Source organism: Neovison vison, chromosome 2 (genome assembly GCF_020171115.1).
Source record: "Neovison vison isolate M4711 chromosome 2, ASM_NN_V1, whole genome shotgun sequence".
NCBI lineage: Eukaryota > Metazoa > Chordata > Mammalia > Carnivora > Mustelidae > Neogale > Neogale vison.
Window position 1 is genome coordinate 180,862,204 of NC_058092.1, and position 18,792 is coordinate 180,880,995.

General features: G+C 36.1%; 1 protein-coding gene across 3 annotated transcripts in view; it reads right to left on the reverse strand.

The window, feature by feature from the left end:
* LOC122900720 (catenin alpha-3) overlaps positions 1-18,792 on the reverse strand; it is a 1,358,242-nt gene that overhangs the window by 408,295 nt on the left and 931,155 nt on the right. For all 3 annotated transcript variants that reach the window (XM_044239621.1, XM_044239620.1, XM_044239622.1), the window contains one exon: positions 18,220-18,420. In XM_044239621.1, the coding sequence (XP_044095556.1) occupies positions 18,220-18,420 (201 nt within the window). The remainder of the gene's footprint in view (positions 1-18,219; positions 18,421-18,792) is intronic.

Consider the following 18,792-nt stretch of genomic DNA (forward strand, 5'->3'; position numbering starts at 1 on the left):
TCCATTTCATCTAGTTCATCAAATTTATGTGCACATAGTTGTTTGTAGTATTTTATTATTACTCTTTTAATGTCTGTGGTTTGTGTTCCCTTCCATTCCTGATATTAGTAATTTGTGTTTTGTCATTTCCCTTGGTCAGTTTCCAGGAGCACTGCCGCCTCACAGAGGACTGAAAGAATGAACAGGGTTTCATCCCCTACCCTTACTCCTACATGTCTATCCTTTGGCCTGAGAAAATGGACTTCTCTTGGAGCTTGTCTGTTCCTGGGGCAAACTTCCCAGATTCAGATTGTCCAAGAGTCTAAGCCAGGAAATATGGAAGAAAAAAAAGAATTCAGAGAACTTACCACTGTATGAGGTCCTTCTTTAAGCTCTGGTTTCCTCTCAAGTCTACTATTACTTTTGAAAGTTTGCCCATGATTTGTTTTATTTATTACTTCCAAGGTTGTGGTTGTCATCAGTACAAGAGATAGGGAGAGATATACTTACTCCATTAAAAACTGGGACAAGTGTCATCAGCTCTCCAGTCTTACCTATAACTTATTGTCAGCATAAACTCCCTGTTTTATCATGGAAATGTACTCAATTTTCTACTTACTTTTCCCTAAGGGCACAATACTCTAAGGATGATTTTGAAACATTACAAGATGCTGAAGTATCTTCTAAATCAAAAGATAATTAAATTATGTTCAGTATAATTCTGTCTCTAATTACATTGTAATGTAATACAATTATTTTGACATCCTTTTCAGCAAGAGTGTACTTACCCCTTTAATTTAAATAATGTTGAGCCTCATATTTTTGTCCCTATTTCCTCCATGTGGTCTTCTCTGACATATAAAACTTATAGTACTTTCATTATTCTCTATTCTCTATTTTTTTAATATTATGCATTTAGCCCCCTTAATGTATTCTTAATTTGTATCATAAAATTATCCTGCTTTTTAATTCAATCATAGTTAAACACCTGGAAGATTTGGATCGTGTTCTAATTTTCAGCACTTAGCTTAATGCTATATACTCCTAGTAAGTAAATACCGAATAAGTTTTGACTGAAAAACACAAGAAAAAGAAGCTTAATACTTGATTAAATTCTGACCCCAAAATGGCAGAGAAGATAATATTTTATCTCTATACTTATTTGCTAAAAACTTGGATACAAATTTACAGACTCTTTACAGATAAATGCTGGTAAATAAGAGGTAGTAAAACAAGAGCAGAAGAGGTAAAGTTGCACTTACTTTCATGGATTGAAGTCTAATGTTTTCTCTTTCATTATTATGGATGGAGATGGGATACATGGAAGGGTTTTGGTTAAAGATAAAATTTTTAAATTGATTAAACTCTATTTTTATAGTAATGCATTAAACAAAAAAAAGCTGGTGATATCCAAATTAGGCCTCATAATTATCTGAGAAGATCAGGGATTAATGGTCTCCTGTAACTATGTCATAGAGCTCATAAATAAGTTAGTGCTTATTTAGCTCCAGCGTAGTTTTATCAATTTCCTATAATTTGAGTATCATGAAGTATGCACCATCAAGAACAAGATATTGTACATCTCTGTTGCATTTTGCATTATGCTTTCCTCTTCATTATCTCCCAAAGCATTTATGCTTCTAAAAAAGAGGAGGAATTTTGTCTTATTTATTTTTTTCTCCATTCATCACCTGATAGGTGTACTGTTTGTGCATCACTGTGGCACAAAGAAATGTTAAGAGATTTCCTAGTTGTGATCTAATCATATGCCATTGTGCTCTCATTTTTAATGTACATTAGCATTATCATCTTATGTCATGGTCAGCATTTTTAAAGACTTTTGGAACACTATACTGATATGTGAAAACCCTTTTTGCTATTTTTCTTTAAAATCTTAGTCAGTTTCTCATTCTTTTCATCATATAGTTTTATACTTGTCACTATCTACAGACAAGAAATAGGGGTTTCCTTCTCCTGCCTGTGTAAGGGGAAGCTCCAAGCAGAAGGATTTTTGCTTATCTCCTATGTCTTTGTTACAGGAAGGACAGCACATCTAAGTGTAGTCTTCTCCCATTTTCCTGTGGGAGATGGATGTTCCTAATAACTGAAAAGAACATCCAGGAGAGTATTTGAGTATGAAAACCAAGTAACAAAATTATCATAAAGTTTGATTTAAAATATGGGATTAGGGGCGCCTGGGTGGCTCAGTGGGTTAAAGCCTCTGCCTTCAGCTCAGGTCATGATCCCAGGGTCCTGGAATGAGCCCCACATCAGGCTCTCTGCTTCCTCCCCTCTCTCTCTCTCTCTCTCTCTCTCTGCCTGCTTGTGATCTCTGTCTGTCAAATAAACAATTAAAATCTTTTAAAAATTTAAAAATAAAATAAAATATGGGATTATCCAAGATCAAATGATACTGAATTTTTTAAACTGCTATGTACTTTCCTAGAAGGACAAAGAAAAGCTTTCTAGGTTAGATTCTAAGATACATTTTAAACTATGCATTCTTCTTAACATGAGGGTCTTCGTTTATATCATTTATTTGTATAATCTTCTATCTTTTTTCCCTTCCTTTAATAAAGTTCTAAATGGCATCTTATCATTGTATCAGGTACACACTTTCGAGTAAGAGTTTTTTAGCTCTTGATAGGTCAGAAGAGATATGTGTGATAACATGCAGCTTTCACAAAAAGTTAGAAACCACTGGTTTGTTCAAGTCAGCATGTGTCAGGAAGCATCTCAGAGATACATGAAGTTATTGAAAGCTAGTCTGATCACTTGTAAGTTTTAAAGAGTCCCTCCAAATATCTTTGCTATGACAGTTGTGTGAAATATTTATTTAAAAATAAAAACTGTATAGGTTTGATAGAAAGAGATGCTCTCAAACTTGCTTTTCACATTTAAAAATATAAAACTGTCATTAAAATGACTCAACATATTTATTGCTTGTCCTTGATCCCTTTTTGATTCTCTAAAAGAGTTACTGCTTCTAAAAAGAAAAAAAAAATCTTTAAATGAATGCCGTCACTACAATCTCAGATGGATCAGATGATTTGGACTTTCTCTGCTTTTCTTTTCGTATAAAATGCACCATGTGTCTTGTATTATTGTGTTCATTAAGCGTATGTAATAGCAGTATGTTTCAAAAATAGAATAAGGTTGAGCTGCTAAGAATCTGGCAAAAAATATCCTTTGCTCTTTCTTGTGCTATTGTAACTTCAATTTTTAAAATGTTTTTCTCTTCAAAATGATCTTAATTTGAAGAAAAGACACACTGATAAACCTGCATCATAAAAATAATATTTTGGGAAGTGAAAGCAATGTTAAAGATAAAATTATCAGAATCAGGATTTATGTAGGATTTTGAGAATTTGAAATCAGGTAGATAGTAAATCTAGCAGCGCATATCAAGTCTAGAATATAGAAAAATGATGCAGATTTAAAAATAATAAGTTAAGTGATGTGCATTAACACTGTAGGTCTAGTTCATCCCTCTTTTAGCAGTTGAGGAGACGGGGTCCATATAGTTTTAAGAGACTTTTACAATTATATTTTGGGAAACCTAATTCAAGAACTTTGGATTTTCATATTTTCTCTGTAATACTTTCTTCATCCGATCATCGCACATAAAGTAACATTTAGAGTAACATTTGGGAACTTGTCTCCAATTTCTCTCAAACTATAAAAACATCTAGCATGAACTACTCATGGAGAGGATTGCTTTTTTCATATTATTCTGCTCTGTCAATCAATTGAATTTATTATGGGTCCTCAGTGAGCTGTGTATTCATTATTTATTCATCTATTTAACATAAATTTACTGAGTGTTTACGTGTGCCAGGTCCTTTGCTAGTCTCCAAAATTAGATGTTAAAGCAGAAAGTAGGGGGAGTTGAGAGATACAGACACTCAAAAACATATAGTCTGGTTAGGTACATGGGAAAAAAAAATTGAGCATATCCAGAACATGAAACATTAAGAAGTTACGGTGAACAATCTGTAAAATGGCCCAATGACCTTGCATCCTGATTTTTTATACTCTGTCTTCAAGTGACTTAGTAATCATTGAATTTAGTAGCTCCCTTCTAACAAATTGAATATAGCAAAATGGATAGTATACCACCTCAGAAATTAGGTTATACAAGAAGGCTACTTTCCACCCTAGCTTCTGTCTTTCTCTCATTCTCTCCGTTGTTTGGATTGCTCACTCTGAGGGAAGCCAGGTGCCTTATTGTGAGAACACTCAGGCAGCATAGGAAGAGGCCCACATAGCAGGAAACCGAAGTCTCCTGCCAACAGCCATGTGAATGAGCTTGGAAAGAGATCCTCCAGCCCTGGTTGAGACTCGGGTGAGGGCAACTCTGGCCAACAGCTGAACTGCAACGTCATGAGAGCCCTGGAGCCAGAACCACCAAGGGAAGCTGCTTCCAGATTCCTGACTCCCAGAAATTGTGAGACAGTAAATGTTTGTTGTCTGAATTTGCTAAATGTTAGGATAATTTTTTTTTTTTAATGCAGCAATAGATAACTAATATGGAGAGGGTAAGGTTTGCTATGGTTCAGTTTTTAAGGAGGCAGGGTAATGAAAATGGTAATTTGGTGGACAGATGGCAGTACTGGAGGAAGCAAGCCTTGAAAGGCTGAGTCAGTACTGATGAGAAAGGCCTGTCCATTCACTATTGAGATAAATTGTATAAGTCAGTTATTCCAAATAAAATAAAAGTTTAGCCACTAAGGTTTCAGAGCTTGAAAAGACCTCAGAAAAAAAGAATGATCCACCAATTCAGGGTGCTTAATGTCAAATCATGAATGCTGATTGAGGACTTTCACAAAAGAAAAGAAAATCTACTAACAGCAAAACCTAATTGTCTTATTCTGTGTGATTACATTAGGTGTGTGAGTGTGAGAATGTGTGTATTGTCTTTTTTTTTTTTAAGATTTTATTTATTCATTTGACAGACAGAGATCACAAGTAGGCAGAGAGGCAGGCAGAGAGAGAGAGGAGGAAGCAGGCTCCCTGCCGAGCAGAGAGCCCGATGCGGGGCTCGATCCCAGGACCCTGGGATCATGACCTGAGCCGAAGGCAGAGGCTTTAACCCACTGAGCCACCCAGGCGCCCTGTGTATTGTCTTTTTATTAGTATTTTCAAATACATTTTAGGGGGGGGATAAATCAGTTATGATGCAATAATCAAGGTTGTATATTAAAAGAGTTTGGAAAATTCTATAGAACGTCCTCACATAAACCTTATTCAAGAATTCAGCAAAGCAGGAGATCTGGAGATTTGTAGGCACATCTACACAGGGTCCTTAGTCGCACAGGATGTACTTCATTTTCTGGGTTATGAACCATCAAGATGTATGCAAGGAAGTGTGGGTTTGGGAGAGTTCAAACCAAAGATTCCAGTATAGTCTTTTATGTCCCCTGGTCATATAGCCAAGCTGAGCAATGTTACTAGTAAGTAAGTGCAAGGCCATCAATTGTGTAAGCCAACGCCAACAACACACTCTAAATTACTAGCTAGTCCATCATCTTTGTCATAGTCATCAGTCAGTACCAGACTTCCAGACACCCCTGAAAATGCCCCAGTCATGCTGTAAGATAATTCTATTTTACGCTATGACTAATAAACACAAAATAATTATTTTACATATAATATAGCATATGTACTTGTGCATAGAGATACTATAATATTAAATATAGTAAGTGATACAATAAAATATATTTACATATACTATATTGTTATCATGGATATAAACATGTGTATGTGTGTATATGTGTGCATGTAATTTATGCCTACATATACAGATATAAATTCATAACAGACATAGAAGATGATATTTACATGTAAGAAGTCTGGTTTCTTGACAATGATAAAAGACAGGACAAATATAAATAATAAACACATATAAATAGTTAAATATAAGCTAATAACAATGCAATCAGATCAAGTTTTAAAGTTTTAAAATTCTATAGTTAGGTTCATGATATTCTAACCTGCTGTGTGGGAGTTCTATACTAATATGTTTTAGCGAGGATAGTGAATTATTTTCCTCATCATGTGACTGATTGAATAATTTTCAGAATCTTTTTTGTCTTGCAGTCTGTTGACTTTCTGTTCTATTTTGGGTCATTTACTTTCTAGACCTACTAGGGATCTGCCATCTTGTCATTTTATCTGTTACATTCCTGAATTAGATTCACGATTTCAGTTTTCCATCTCTTACTCCTCCTATTTTTCCTCTTGCTTGAATGGCTTTTCAAGTCATTTCTCAAAAAGAAATTGAGCAACTTAGAAATCCTGGGTTCATACGCATAACAAAAAGCTTTTTATTTTGCCACATGCTTTGGAAGTATGTAGTATTCTAAATTCAGATTAATTTGCTCACTGAATGTGAAGCCATCGCTTCATTGTTTTCCAGAATCCAGTGTTGCTGCTCAGTCAACATCAGGCAAGATGGAACCTTAATCTCTTTGATGATCTCTGTTTGTGCATATTCTGGATTGAGGGGTTTGCTGCTCTCTTTCTTCTATCTGCATGTCTCCCTTCTATCTACTGGGTTCGGTTTTTTCCTGATGAGCTCACACACATGCATTTGTTACTATGGGTTTATTCTTCTCTGTGCCTCTTTACTGTCATTTATAAAGGGCTGTTGAACTAAGGTGGAATAGATATATTGTCTGCCTTCTTGCTAACTTTTTAAATAGATTAAAAAAATGGGGGGAACACATTGAATCCTTGGTCTCAAAATTATTTGATTATAATTATGAAGATGGGAGATTTTTTTTTTAAGATTTTATTTGTTTATTTGAGAGAGAGGGAGTCAGAAAGTGAGAGAAACAGCATGAGCTGCCTGAGGGGCGGGGGCAGAGAGAGAGGCAGGTTCCCCGGAGAGCAGGGAACCTGATACAGGACTCCATCCCAGGACTCTAGGATCATGACCTGAGCAGATGCTTAACTGACTGAGCCACCCAGGTGCCTCAGGATAAATATGTTAATAAACACAAATAATAAGAAGTACTTGGTATAAAGAAGAATAAAGTAGGAGAGATGGTAAGAGAAGTACAATATTTTAACTTACTGCTTCTCCCTTCAAGTTTGTTTGTGTGTGTGTGTGTGTGTTTCTGTTATTGATACTCTTAATTCCTCTTTCTAGTTACATAGGAATTTTGACGCAAGTGGTGAAAGAATGCACATAGGCTTTCTTAGATTACTGTAACCTACAATCAACATAGACTTTAAAATATCTGGAGTCTTAAAGAAATACTGCCAGCAGTGTTTAGAATAAATTATATCTTTAAAAACCCCTACATCAGCAGAGAAATTTTATAATATAAATTGTTCACTTAACTTTAACTGCTATAGATTTTGGCAGACAGTAAAAGTAAATGGTGGATGATCACCAGAATATATTACATTTTCCAAGATAACTCTGTGTTACTAATACATTTTAGAAGAAACTTTTTCCAACGTCTTTAGCCTTCTGTGTGGGCTTATTGAGCAGTAATATTTTCTTCTGTAATTGATGAAAGTGGAAGTTGCAAATTACCAATAGCTTGAAAATTTAATTTGGGATATTAATGCATGTCAGCAGAAATCAGCACAGGTATTTGGTGTGAAAGAATTTCCAGCTGCCTAAAATTTCTTTGTTTTTTTCTTGAACTATCGCTATCCTCACTAAGTTGATTAATGGACCACTGACCGATATATATAACAGTGATCTGCTCCCGATCTTGTTTTCCCAACTGTAGCTGTCAGTCAAATCATCTCTTCTTCCTCCACTGAAAATCCCGAGATATAGAATATGTTTATAGTTTCTCCCAAGTTTACAGTTTGTACGAAGAGGTGAAATAATCTTTAACTCACCCAATCATGATAAACAACTTGTTGACTTCACTGAAGAAAGTAGTCACATCTATTAGCAAAGCTTGTAGATAGCCCTGTCATTCGAAGACGTGGGCCTGATAATTCTTCTCTTTACAATGATGGGATTTTTTATCCTTTGCTTTCATAGCCACAAAATTTAATACTACAAATGCAATACTGCCTTCTTCTGCCAACAGCTATAGGTGCTGCTTACCTTAGAAATGCTTAAATCTTCACTTGCTACACATATTCTTTTCTGGAAATGTGGCAATATCATCATATCCATTGTGACCGTGCCCACATAACCAGGACTACATTTAAAGAATCCCAGGGAAAAAACTGATACGAAAGACAGTTGGAAAAGAGAGGCTGGAGATGAAATGGCTAAAACTATTGCCAACCAAGCTCTGCTATCTGCACCAATTACTTAACACCAAGGAAAGGCAATCTGTTTTATACATTCATATGGTTAATGCTCACTTCAAAGCCAGGGGAAAGAAAACCTGAGAGACATACCACCTCAGTTTATTTTCTAGTCTCAGTGACCTTGAATCTCAAATTTAGTTTTATAGATGAGTATATAAAACTTTTACCAGCTCACATCAGTAAATACATAACCAGACTTTCCAGGGCATATACAAAGATCTCTAAAAAAGTAAAATTAACTATCTTTACAACTGAGGGCTATTAATACAGGTAATAGATATTTGTAGCAACTAAAGGGAGTTATTTCATTAGTTTCATAAATCTGACTTTGAACCTGGAGTAGGAGGAAGGAGGCTTCTGACAGATACTTGTCTAGCTTTCTAAAAAAGGGGCTCCTGGGTGGCTCAGTGGGTTAAAGCCTTTGCCCTCGGCGCGGGTCATGATCCCAGCACCCTGGGATCAAGCCCTGCATCAGGCTCTCTGCTCAGCAGGGAGCCTGTTTCCTCCTCTCTCTTTGCCTTCTTTTGAATTCTGTCAGATAAATAAAATCTTAAAAAAAAAAAAAAGACCCTTTATAGATTTAAAAAAAAAACAAAAAACAAAAACATATACTATGCTACAGTTTGCAAAACATTTACAGTAATTCTCCTATAAGGAGACTTAATTATCTGATTACCCAGTAGATAACAACCTAGCTCAGAGCTTCCTGTGTTATGACATCGGTGTGTTTTAGTAGGTTATTTATGTGTTAAGGTATTCATCCCTGTAGCTCTCAGGATTACTGGGCGGGACCTAACACTGCTTCTGGCTCCAGAGCCTCTGATTCCCTCTGGCCTTAAATTGCCACTACTGTTTCCCAGTGGCTATGTACACACTATGATTTTAGAAGACACCGGTTTGTACTGTTACAAAAAATGTTTAGTACTTAGTAGATCTTAAAATAAATGAAGTTGGGGCATGTGGGTGGCTCAGTTGTTAAATGTCTGCCTTCAGCTCAGGGTCTTGGGATCCTGGGGATCCCAGGGTCCTGGGATTGAGTCCTGCATCTGGCTCCCTATTCGGTGGGGAGCCTGCTTCTCCCTCTGCCCCTCCCCCTGCTTGTATTCTGTCTCTCTCTGTCAAGTAAATAAATAAAATCTTTAAAAAAATAAACTAAATAAAATAAATGAAGTCAAACTCCCCATCTTTTTGGATTTAAAATAAAAACATATATTTTGATACAGTTTCACTGTACATGCGAACAATAACAGGATACAATCCATTATTGTTTTCTGGCCATTGTTTTTAAAGAACAAAGGAAGAATCATTGAAGGATAAATGTTTTCATCACTTTTTCCCCATACTTCACAGATTCCTGTACATGCACCGTGGCCCCTCTCTTAGCAGCAGAATCACATTCACATCAGATTTCCTGCTAAGGCACATCCGCTTTGGAACGTACTTAGATGTGAAGTGCTATCATCATACCTCATTTAATACATCTACTAGGAATAAAGCGTGCTTTTATACTTGTCTTTAAATTTTATAAACCAACAATAATATTGGGTTTGGCAACAAGATGCTGAAAGGCAGCACTCCTAATTGGGTGATTACAGCAGCGTGTCTGTTGTCCTGGCATAGCTGATGACTGACATTAAGTTGGTCCTCAATTTCCCTTCTTTGAGTCCTTTTGCTCCATTATTGATGTTCCTCCTCTCCTGTTCTGTAATACCCCCACGTCCCTTTGCTCACAGACTCCAAAGCCTGTTCTCTTACCAGGGAATTGCCTGTATGAGGGTCTTGGTGTGAGGTCAAGCACTATCTCCACAGAAGTTCAAAGCCAGGACTTGCCAACTCCACCTCCCCCATACTAACAGCAAGATATGGACACATGATTTAAACTCTTCTGAGGGAGTACGATGCGTCTGCTCGGGAAGTTGAATTCAGGGCAAGTGAGACAAAAGCAGAAGGTTTTTTGTTTTTTTTTTTTTTTTTGTTAGGTTTTTATGCGATTGATGGAAATACCTGGAATGTGGTGACAAAGGAATGTACCATCTGGAGGGTCCAGTGTTTTAATATTAGAGGCCAAAAATGGCATTAAATGTTCAGAGAGAGCTGGAAGGGCACCTCAAATGATAACTCTCTGGGATGACTGACTGGATTCCAATAGGTAGCATCCCTTGTAGTCTTACTTCCTGTGTTTGTGTGTTTGTCTGTTTTTCTACTTGAGTTAGCCGTAGATTCTGCTGTTTTTAATCCAGAGCTAAAACTGGAACTTTACACCTTATCTTCTTACATAGAAGTTATTGTACCATTTATCCCTATCTACCACATAAAGGCCCATACAATAAATCTAAACTAGTCTTTTTACTGAAAGTAGGTGAAAATAAGATGAGAAAGAAAGGTGTGACATATTCCTCTTTCCAGACAATGTCTTCCTTGGCTGGAGAACATGCATCAAAGACTGTTCATAGGAGTTTTAGACTTAAAGAAAGTACAAGACTTCTAGAACCTCTTTGCACTGATGAATATCTACTCAGCAGATCCACACTCTCTGCTTTTTCCTTTTAGGCCTTTCCTATCCATACCTCATGGAATATCAGCCTCAAAGTTACATAGTTTACATGGTCCAGACATAGGAATATTTTAGGCCCTTTTTTGATTTTCTGAAATCCACTTTAAAGCACTCTATATTATTTCCTCTTTTGGTAATAAAATTTCTGTTATCAAAATGTATTTATTTTTATTAATATAGTTATTGCCAACAGTATTTTTTTGTTTTGTTTTGTTTTATTATTCAATGAACTTCTCTCAGGATCTAACCTTACCTTAGCTAAAAGGTCAAAATACCCCAAAGATACAGATGTCGTAGAAAGAAGGGCCATCTGTACCCCAATGTTTATAGCAGCAATGGCCACGGTCGCCAAACTATGGAAAGAACCAAGATGCCCTTCAACGGACGAATGGATAAGGAAGATGTGGTCCATATACACTATGGAGTATTATGCCTCCATCAGAAAGGATGAATACCCAACTTTTGTAGCAACATGGACGGGACTGGAAGAGATTATGCTGAGTGAAATAAGTCAAGCAGAGAAAGTCAATTATCATATGGTTTCACTTATTTGTGGAGCATAACAAATAGCATGGAGGACAAGGGTGTTAGAGAGGAGAAGGGAGTTGGGGTAAATTGGAAGGAGAGGTGAATCATGAGAGACTATGGACTCTGAAAAACAATCTGAGAGGTTTGAAGTGGCGGGGGGGTGGGAGGTTGGGGTACCAGGTGGTGGGTATTATAGAGGGCACGGATTGCATGGAGCACTGGGTGTGGTGAAAAAAATAATGAATACTGTTTTTCTGAAAATAAATAAATCAATTTAATAAAAAAAAAATCCTTTGCATCCCCACTATATACAGATTTCAGTTTTTTTAGCATTTCTTTTTTCCTGACAGATTTATATTTCCAATTAATTAAAATGGCAAGATAAAGAAGTATCCTCCACCCACTAACTACATATGGATCCTATTTAAATCCAGTTCTCTTTAGTCAGAAAACAGGTTTTCCAGTCAGAAATTCTAGTAGCTGCTTTCTTTAACTCACTATGCTGGCCCAGGATCCCTATATCCTGCAGCCACAGAAGTACATCCAAAGCCATGGGATCTCCCTCTTCTGTAAAGAGGCTGGGTTGTCATTTAACTTCTGATTTTGGCATCACCAACATGAAGACACTTATTTATCCAGGTTAGCCAAGTGATCTGCAGATAGAAGCTTCCTGTTAATATTCTCTGACTGTGAGATGCCTGGGTGGCTCAGTCAGTTAAATGGCTGCCTTCGGCTCAGGTCATGATCCCAGGGTCCTGGGATTGAGTCCCACTTCAGGTTCCTTGCTCGCAGGGAGCCTGCTTCTCTCTCTGCCTCTGCCTGGCACTTTGTCTGCCTATACTCTATCTCTCTGACAAATAAATAAATAAAATCTTAAAAAAAAAAATCGGGACGCCTGGGTGGCTCAGTGGGTTAAGCTGCTGCCTTCGGCTCAGGTCATGATCTCAGGGTTCTGGGATCGAGTCCCGCATCAGGCTCTCTGCTTGGCGGGGAGCCTGCTTCCTCCTCTCTCTCTCTGCCTGCCTCTCTGCCTGCTTGTGATATTTCTCTGTCAAATAAATAAATAAGATCTTAAAAAAAAAAAAAAAAATTCTCTGACTGTGTTAAAGGGTGTCAGTACCTAACTGGGGTTCCTGTCTCAGACTGCTACTGGGGGAGGGAAGTTCACCAGCAACAGTTTCTGAATTTGAAGGCATGGTTGCTAATCCTTACAGGGATTTGCTAGAACCATTAGTGAAATTAGGTTCAGTGGGATCTTTCACCAGATGGCATTCGAGGATGGTTCTTATAAGTAATAGAATATATAAAAGTCACGATCTCTTGTTCAAAAGCTTGTTAAAGACCTTTTAAACATCTGACCCCAAGTTTTCCGGAAGTCACTAATATCTCACTCTGGAGAGTAATGAATCACTTCCCTGACCTTTTCTCTGCCCCAGCCTTTTACAGAGTCTACTGTTTTTGAGTTTTGTTTTTGTTTTTTTTTTTTTTTTTTCTTTTCCTGAACTGGAATGATAACTTGTTCTCTTGCTTAACTGTATTAGAATGCATCACAGTACAATATTGTAGTGAATTTTAAATTTATAGTGGTAAAAGGACTTGGGCACCTCTAGATGGATAAAATGCTACTGGGAAATACAAAAATAAAGTATGATGTCTGCCTTTAAATATGTTACAATCTAGTCGGGGAAACTTGTTATGTAAATGACTGATTATGACACAAGGAAAAGTGAAATAAGCATTAACTGAAAGACAGGCTCATCCAGGATAACACAGATAATGGAGCAATTACTTCTGCCTGAAGGGGAATCAGCAACTCCCATTCAAAGGTGGTGGCATTTGAGAAAATGTTGGACAATAAGTATAATTTTAGAGGGACAGTAGAGAACAAAAGACTCTTCACTGCTGGAATAGAATTAGTACAGGAATACAGACACAATTCAAGAGTCATTTTGCTGTTTTGTTTTATTTTAAGCCAGCGCACTCAAGAAGAGATGCAAAGAAAAATAAATAAATGCAAGACATACAAGTTTCCTTTTCTTCTATAACTTACATTCTACTTGAAGGAAAATCATTTCCATGTAAGTAAATCTGAGTTCATCAATAGCATATAGTTGTCCGGAAGGATTCAACTGAGTGGCAAGTCCTTTAAAATCTACAGTACATGAAGTCAGAAAGAATTCACTATTGCCAGAGGGAGTAAAGAAAGATTCCTAGAACACATGGGATATGAGCTATTTCTTGAAAGATGGATAAAATGTGAAAATAAAATGTGAAACTACCAACTTCGTTGAATAGAAAGTGCCTTTGGCCCACCAATAGGAAAAAACACAAATATACACACACACAGAAATGCATATCCAGGTGAACTCAAATGCCTACAAAGCTCAGACAGATAAATTAAATGAGTGAAGCAGTCTAGGTATATAATGAAAGGCAGTGTAAGATACTATGACCCAGGCTTAAAGCAAAGGAAGACATCACTAGGCTCCAGGCAAACTCTGCCCTAGTATTGCCAGACTCTCCCATTTTTCAGGATAAGCCATTAATCTGGCTTAAATGCGTGTGTGTGTGTGTGTGTGTGTGTGTGTGTGATATGTATAAAATAAGGAACTAATTCTTAAAATAAAATTATGTTGGTCAAAACTCTGCTGGACATGCAAAAATTCTTTTGTAGCTTATTGAGTAATATCTAGTATATGGACCACTAATTTTCAAACTCTGCTGGATTATGGAGTGCAAAAAGTGCCAAAACTAAAACCTTTGAATTTTGTTTTAGGATTATTTAAGGTTATAGACCAGAGACGCAACATAAGAAAAGTAAGTAAACATGTTTTAATCTGGCTACAAAATGTAGGATATTTATATGTAAAAAAAAATATATTAAATGAAAGGGACTTGATAGGAGTTGCTGTTATCAAAATTTTTAAAATTATTTTTAGATAAAATCCATTTTAAAAGTCTATTGTTTAAATTGGTCACAAGAAAAAATTTACAGAAAAATTTTGGAAATATTTGTTGGTTCAAAATTATTTTCAACTATCTCATGTGTCTTCAAGAAGAAAAATTGCAACCGTATGGCCCTTCTCCATTCTCTTAGGGGGAGGATTCTGGGTCCACGTTCTCCAGTTTGGGCCTGATGAAGTACTTGATGAATTGCCTTTTATTTGCCTTTACTACAAGTCGCCAGCAGTGAACGCTGCTTCTTGGTCAGGTTCATGTATGTGCCTGCTCTCTTTTGGTCCGTGAGCCTGGCTGACATTGAAACCAGGAGGAGTTTGGTGGTTTGCAACAGATGCTTTAGGGCCTGCTAATTTCTGAATTTGATGAGTCCATAAATTACATACAAAAAAACACTAAAAACACTATTATCAGTCCCCTCTTTGTTTAGGTTTCTCCCCAGCCTACTATGAAAAAACTCCAATTGGTGTTAAGAATATAACTTCTATCATATGATCTCCCTGATATGAGGAAGTGGTGATGCAACATGGGGGCTTAAGTGGGTAGGAGAAGAATAAATGAAACAAGATGGGATTGGGAGGGAGACAAATCATAAGTGACTCTTAATCTCACAAAACAAACTGAGGGTTGCTGGGGGGAGGGAGGTTGGGAGAAGGGGGGTGGGGTTATGGACATTGGGGAGGGTATGTGCTTTGGTGAGTGCTGTGAAGTGTGAAAACCTGGCGATTCACAGACATGTACCCCTGGGGATACAAATATATATTTATAAAAAATAAAAAAAATTATTAAAAAAAATAAAATGTGAAAAAAAAAAGAATATAACTTCTAACTCTTCACATTAAAGTTGAGAAAGTTTGTTATTTAAGAGAAAAAAGCTAATATATTTCCTCTCCCCTATTGGGAATTCCTGACAGATAAAGAAGCTTCATAACAGGGAAAAATTGGGCAGAATATCACATGGAGATTACAAAATCATGCTTCTGTTGAGTGAAATGTAGCATTCCAGATGTTGCCTACATTTCACTTAAAACCAACTGCTAAGGTTTATGAACAATGCAAATCCCTAAAATGTAGCAGGGCAGCTCTGCTTCCTAATGCTGAGAAAACACTTAGAAGATCATCAAATCTTGAAAATGTGCTAATGAGCCACAAAGTCTGATTAAAATCAAAGGTGCAATGTTCTAAAAACACTCTGTGATTTAGATAAGCATGGCTTAGGTTTCATCATTGATTACAGTACTTTAAGGCAAATTTTGCAGTGATAAGGAAGTCTCAGTAATAAAAGCAATTCACAATAGCTCCTTATTAAGTTATTTTCAGGAAGCAGGGTCAAGACCTGAGGACTGTATAAGAGAAAAGAAAAACAGCCCACATAGACCATTCACTTGCTAAAATGTGAACTATTAAGACTTCATGACACAAAACATGACATTTCCAATTACTTAATTTGATGATTATTTATAAATAATAAATCCGAGTTATGAGCAGATGTAAACAAAGATGAACATCTTCTGTTATTTAATTATGGAGGCCAGAATAGTTGGAGGTATTTTTCACAGATAATATCTCTGTGGGAGGGAAAATGTTCAGATATTTCAACTTTGGTTAAGATCAAACTGATCTAATTAACATTTTCATCTAATTTATTGCTCAGAATTCCCTTTAGTGGGATATGCCTTTGATAAATTTCAAGAAAAACTGGAGAAAAGTTTGGAATTAGACATATAAAAGAAAAATGAAAATCCCTTCCCATAGATAAACCATAAAATTATCTGAAAAACTAAAATGACAAAATTGGAAAGTCATAAATTATAATTACATTAATAATGAGACATAATAACCCAGAATCATTCTATATTTATTATATTGGGGCACAGGACATAATTTACATGGAGAATTTTAATTACAGTTACATACAACTAATTAGAGGAAAAAGGACTTCTCTTTATCTTCTGAATGAATGAATTTTGTAGCCATATTGTTAGTTATTGTGTAAGGTCATTATATATCATAAAGCTATTGACAAACTTATAATTAAATGTGTAAATAACTTTGACTTATTTTTATTTTCTTATTTCAGATTACAAGAATTGATTGTGAACAGGGTTCCACAACACACTTTACGTCCTGGACAATTTAGAATTTCATTTCTACTTCTTTGCTGTGGCAGATATAAACTCTATCCTATGGAATCTAAACCTATAAACCTGGTACCTCATAGACATTATAACCATAAAAGTGGTTCACAAGATATTACTAATATGATTACAGAACTGAGACAGTGGCAAGATATATGTAAAATCCCGGTAGACTAGACCGATTCAGTTCCCTGCAGGAGATTTTCATTTGGCTAAAAAGAGAACCCCTGAAGCATTCTTCTTTTACTTACAATTCCATTCTCAGAAAGTAGAAAAAAAAAATCCAATAACTCTGTACTTGATTTGAACAAGGAAATACCAGTCAAATTTGGTTTGTGAAGGAGAGGCAGAACTCCCATAACACAACTGTCTCCATTAAGCAAGTAAATATATTGCTATACCTCGTTATATGGTATGTGGTACGTGCCACATGGAATCTACCGTGTGCCCTATTTGTGACATTAGTGGCTCTGGAGTTGTTACAGAAATATAACATCATGATTTGCAGATGCACCTCCTCCATCTTCCCTTAGCATATCTTTAATGTTTCACTCTTTTGGAAATATTTTTTTAAAGAGATCATGAGAAAACTACATGCCAACACTTATCAATGATTTTCTGTATCAAGATGTTAGGAAAACAGCAACATTAATCATCAATTCAGAGAACATCAAACTCAGAGAACGATCTTACTCAGCTTACCTTGAGGTATACCTCTTCAGGACTGGGCCCTTGTGAGGGTTTATTTGACTGTTGATATGTTTCTCTTACTCATTTAGTTTTAGGAAAAGGCCCTTTCCTGTCCCCTCAAAATCACCCATCCTCATTCCTGTTCCTATTTTCATGAAACAATGTACATATTGCCCAAATTTTATATGCCCTATCCATAACCTAAAAAACAATTCTCTAGATAGAATCAATGACCTAACTATGGAATTACTAATATTTTAGTAATAATGGGTACACCATCCCCTAGTGTTAAAAGGTAATTCTAAGAAAACTTCATTTTGGGGATTTCACAGAGCACAATGTGTTTTCATAGGAAAAGATTTTGCCATGATGACTTCTAAAAATAATTGATTGCCCTCTTCCAAATTATATCCACTTTTTTTTTCTAAATCCATTGAATTCATATGCTTTTGTAAGTTTCAAGGAGAAATATCAATAGCATTAAAGATAAGAATGCATTTTAAAGAGTGATTCAAAATAAGCATTTACTGGCTGATATAGAAATTATTAACCTGGGTGCTGCAACCAAAACAAAATCCTGATTCTATATTTCTTAAGTAATCAAAGAAGATTATGTAAAAGAACAAAATGCTGTTTTACAAACAGACTGTGAAGGAAGGCACAGAGCATTTCTCTGGAAATGTAGGATAAGTTTGCTGTTTAAGAAATGTAAACAGAAGCCTGGGGGTACTAAAGATAAAGCTAAACGGGGATTTGGAAAGTACTACATACTTATCACATCTGCCTAATTATCTATCTTAATAGTTCTGGCATTAATAAACATTCACAAGTGGCTAAGGCCTGTGGGTAATTCATATAACACATATATTTATAAAAGACTTATTTTTCCCAATGAAAATATTTACTTCTAGACATAAATTTCAAATCATATAACCAAAAGATGCAAGGACCTATCAGATGGGAGAGCAATCCATTTCAAAACAAGCAACACAGGCAGAGATCTGCTTGCCATGTGTATGACTGGTAGCTACATGGAAGAAAGTATCAGGAACAGTGGAGCTGTTGTTGGGGACTGAGACTTACCAGTAGTTGTCAGGAAGTTAACGTTTCTCATCACACCTTCAGTGTAAGCTCCTGGCTCATAACTGTCCATTTCACCTGTGACAATGTGAGCAACTCTTGCTGCCCGTCCTCTGATAGCACCTGCAGCACGGTCTAAATTATCAACATCCTGGTCTCTCAATGCTATGATACACTTGTTGACATCTTCAAGGATATGGCTCTCTGAAAGAAAACAGATCCAATTAGTATAGCATATTATAATCCATGTTAACTTCTGACTTGAGATGTGGTACTCATTGGAAATAAAGGACACACTGACAAAGAAAAAAAAAGATGATTTTGCTTTTATCTCTTTAATAGAAAAATTTGTGAAGTATAGAATTTTATGTTTTATCTGCAGTTTTATAGATTATGTATTCTTTCAGATTTTAGTTCCAACTGACTTGATTTTAGATTTAAGTGGCATATGCGTGCAAATTGAAAATTTTTAGATTAAAATAAAAATAAAACATATAATGACGGAACACTTAATTCTGTTAAAAGCAACACTGTACAGATTATAAAACACTTTAAAAATGTCAGTTATCCTAAATA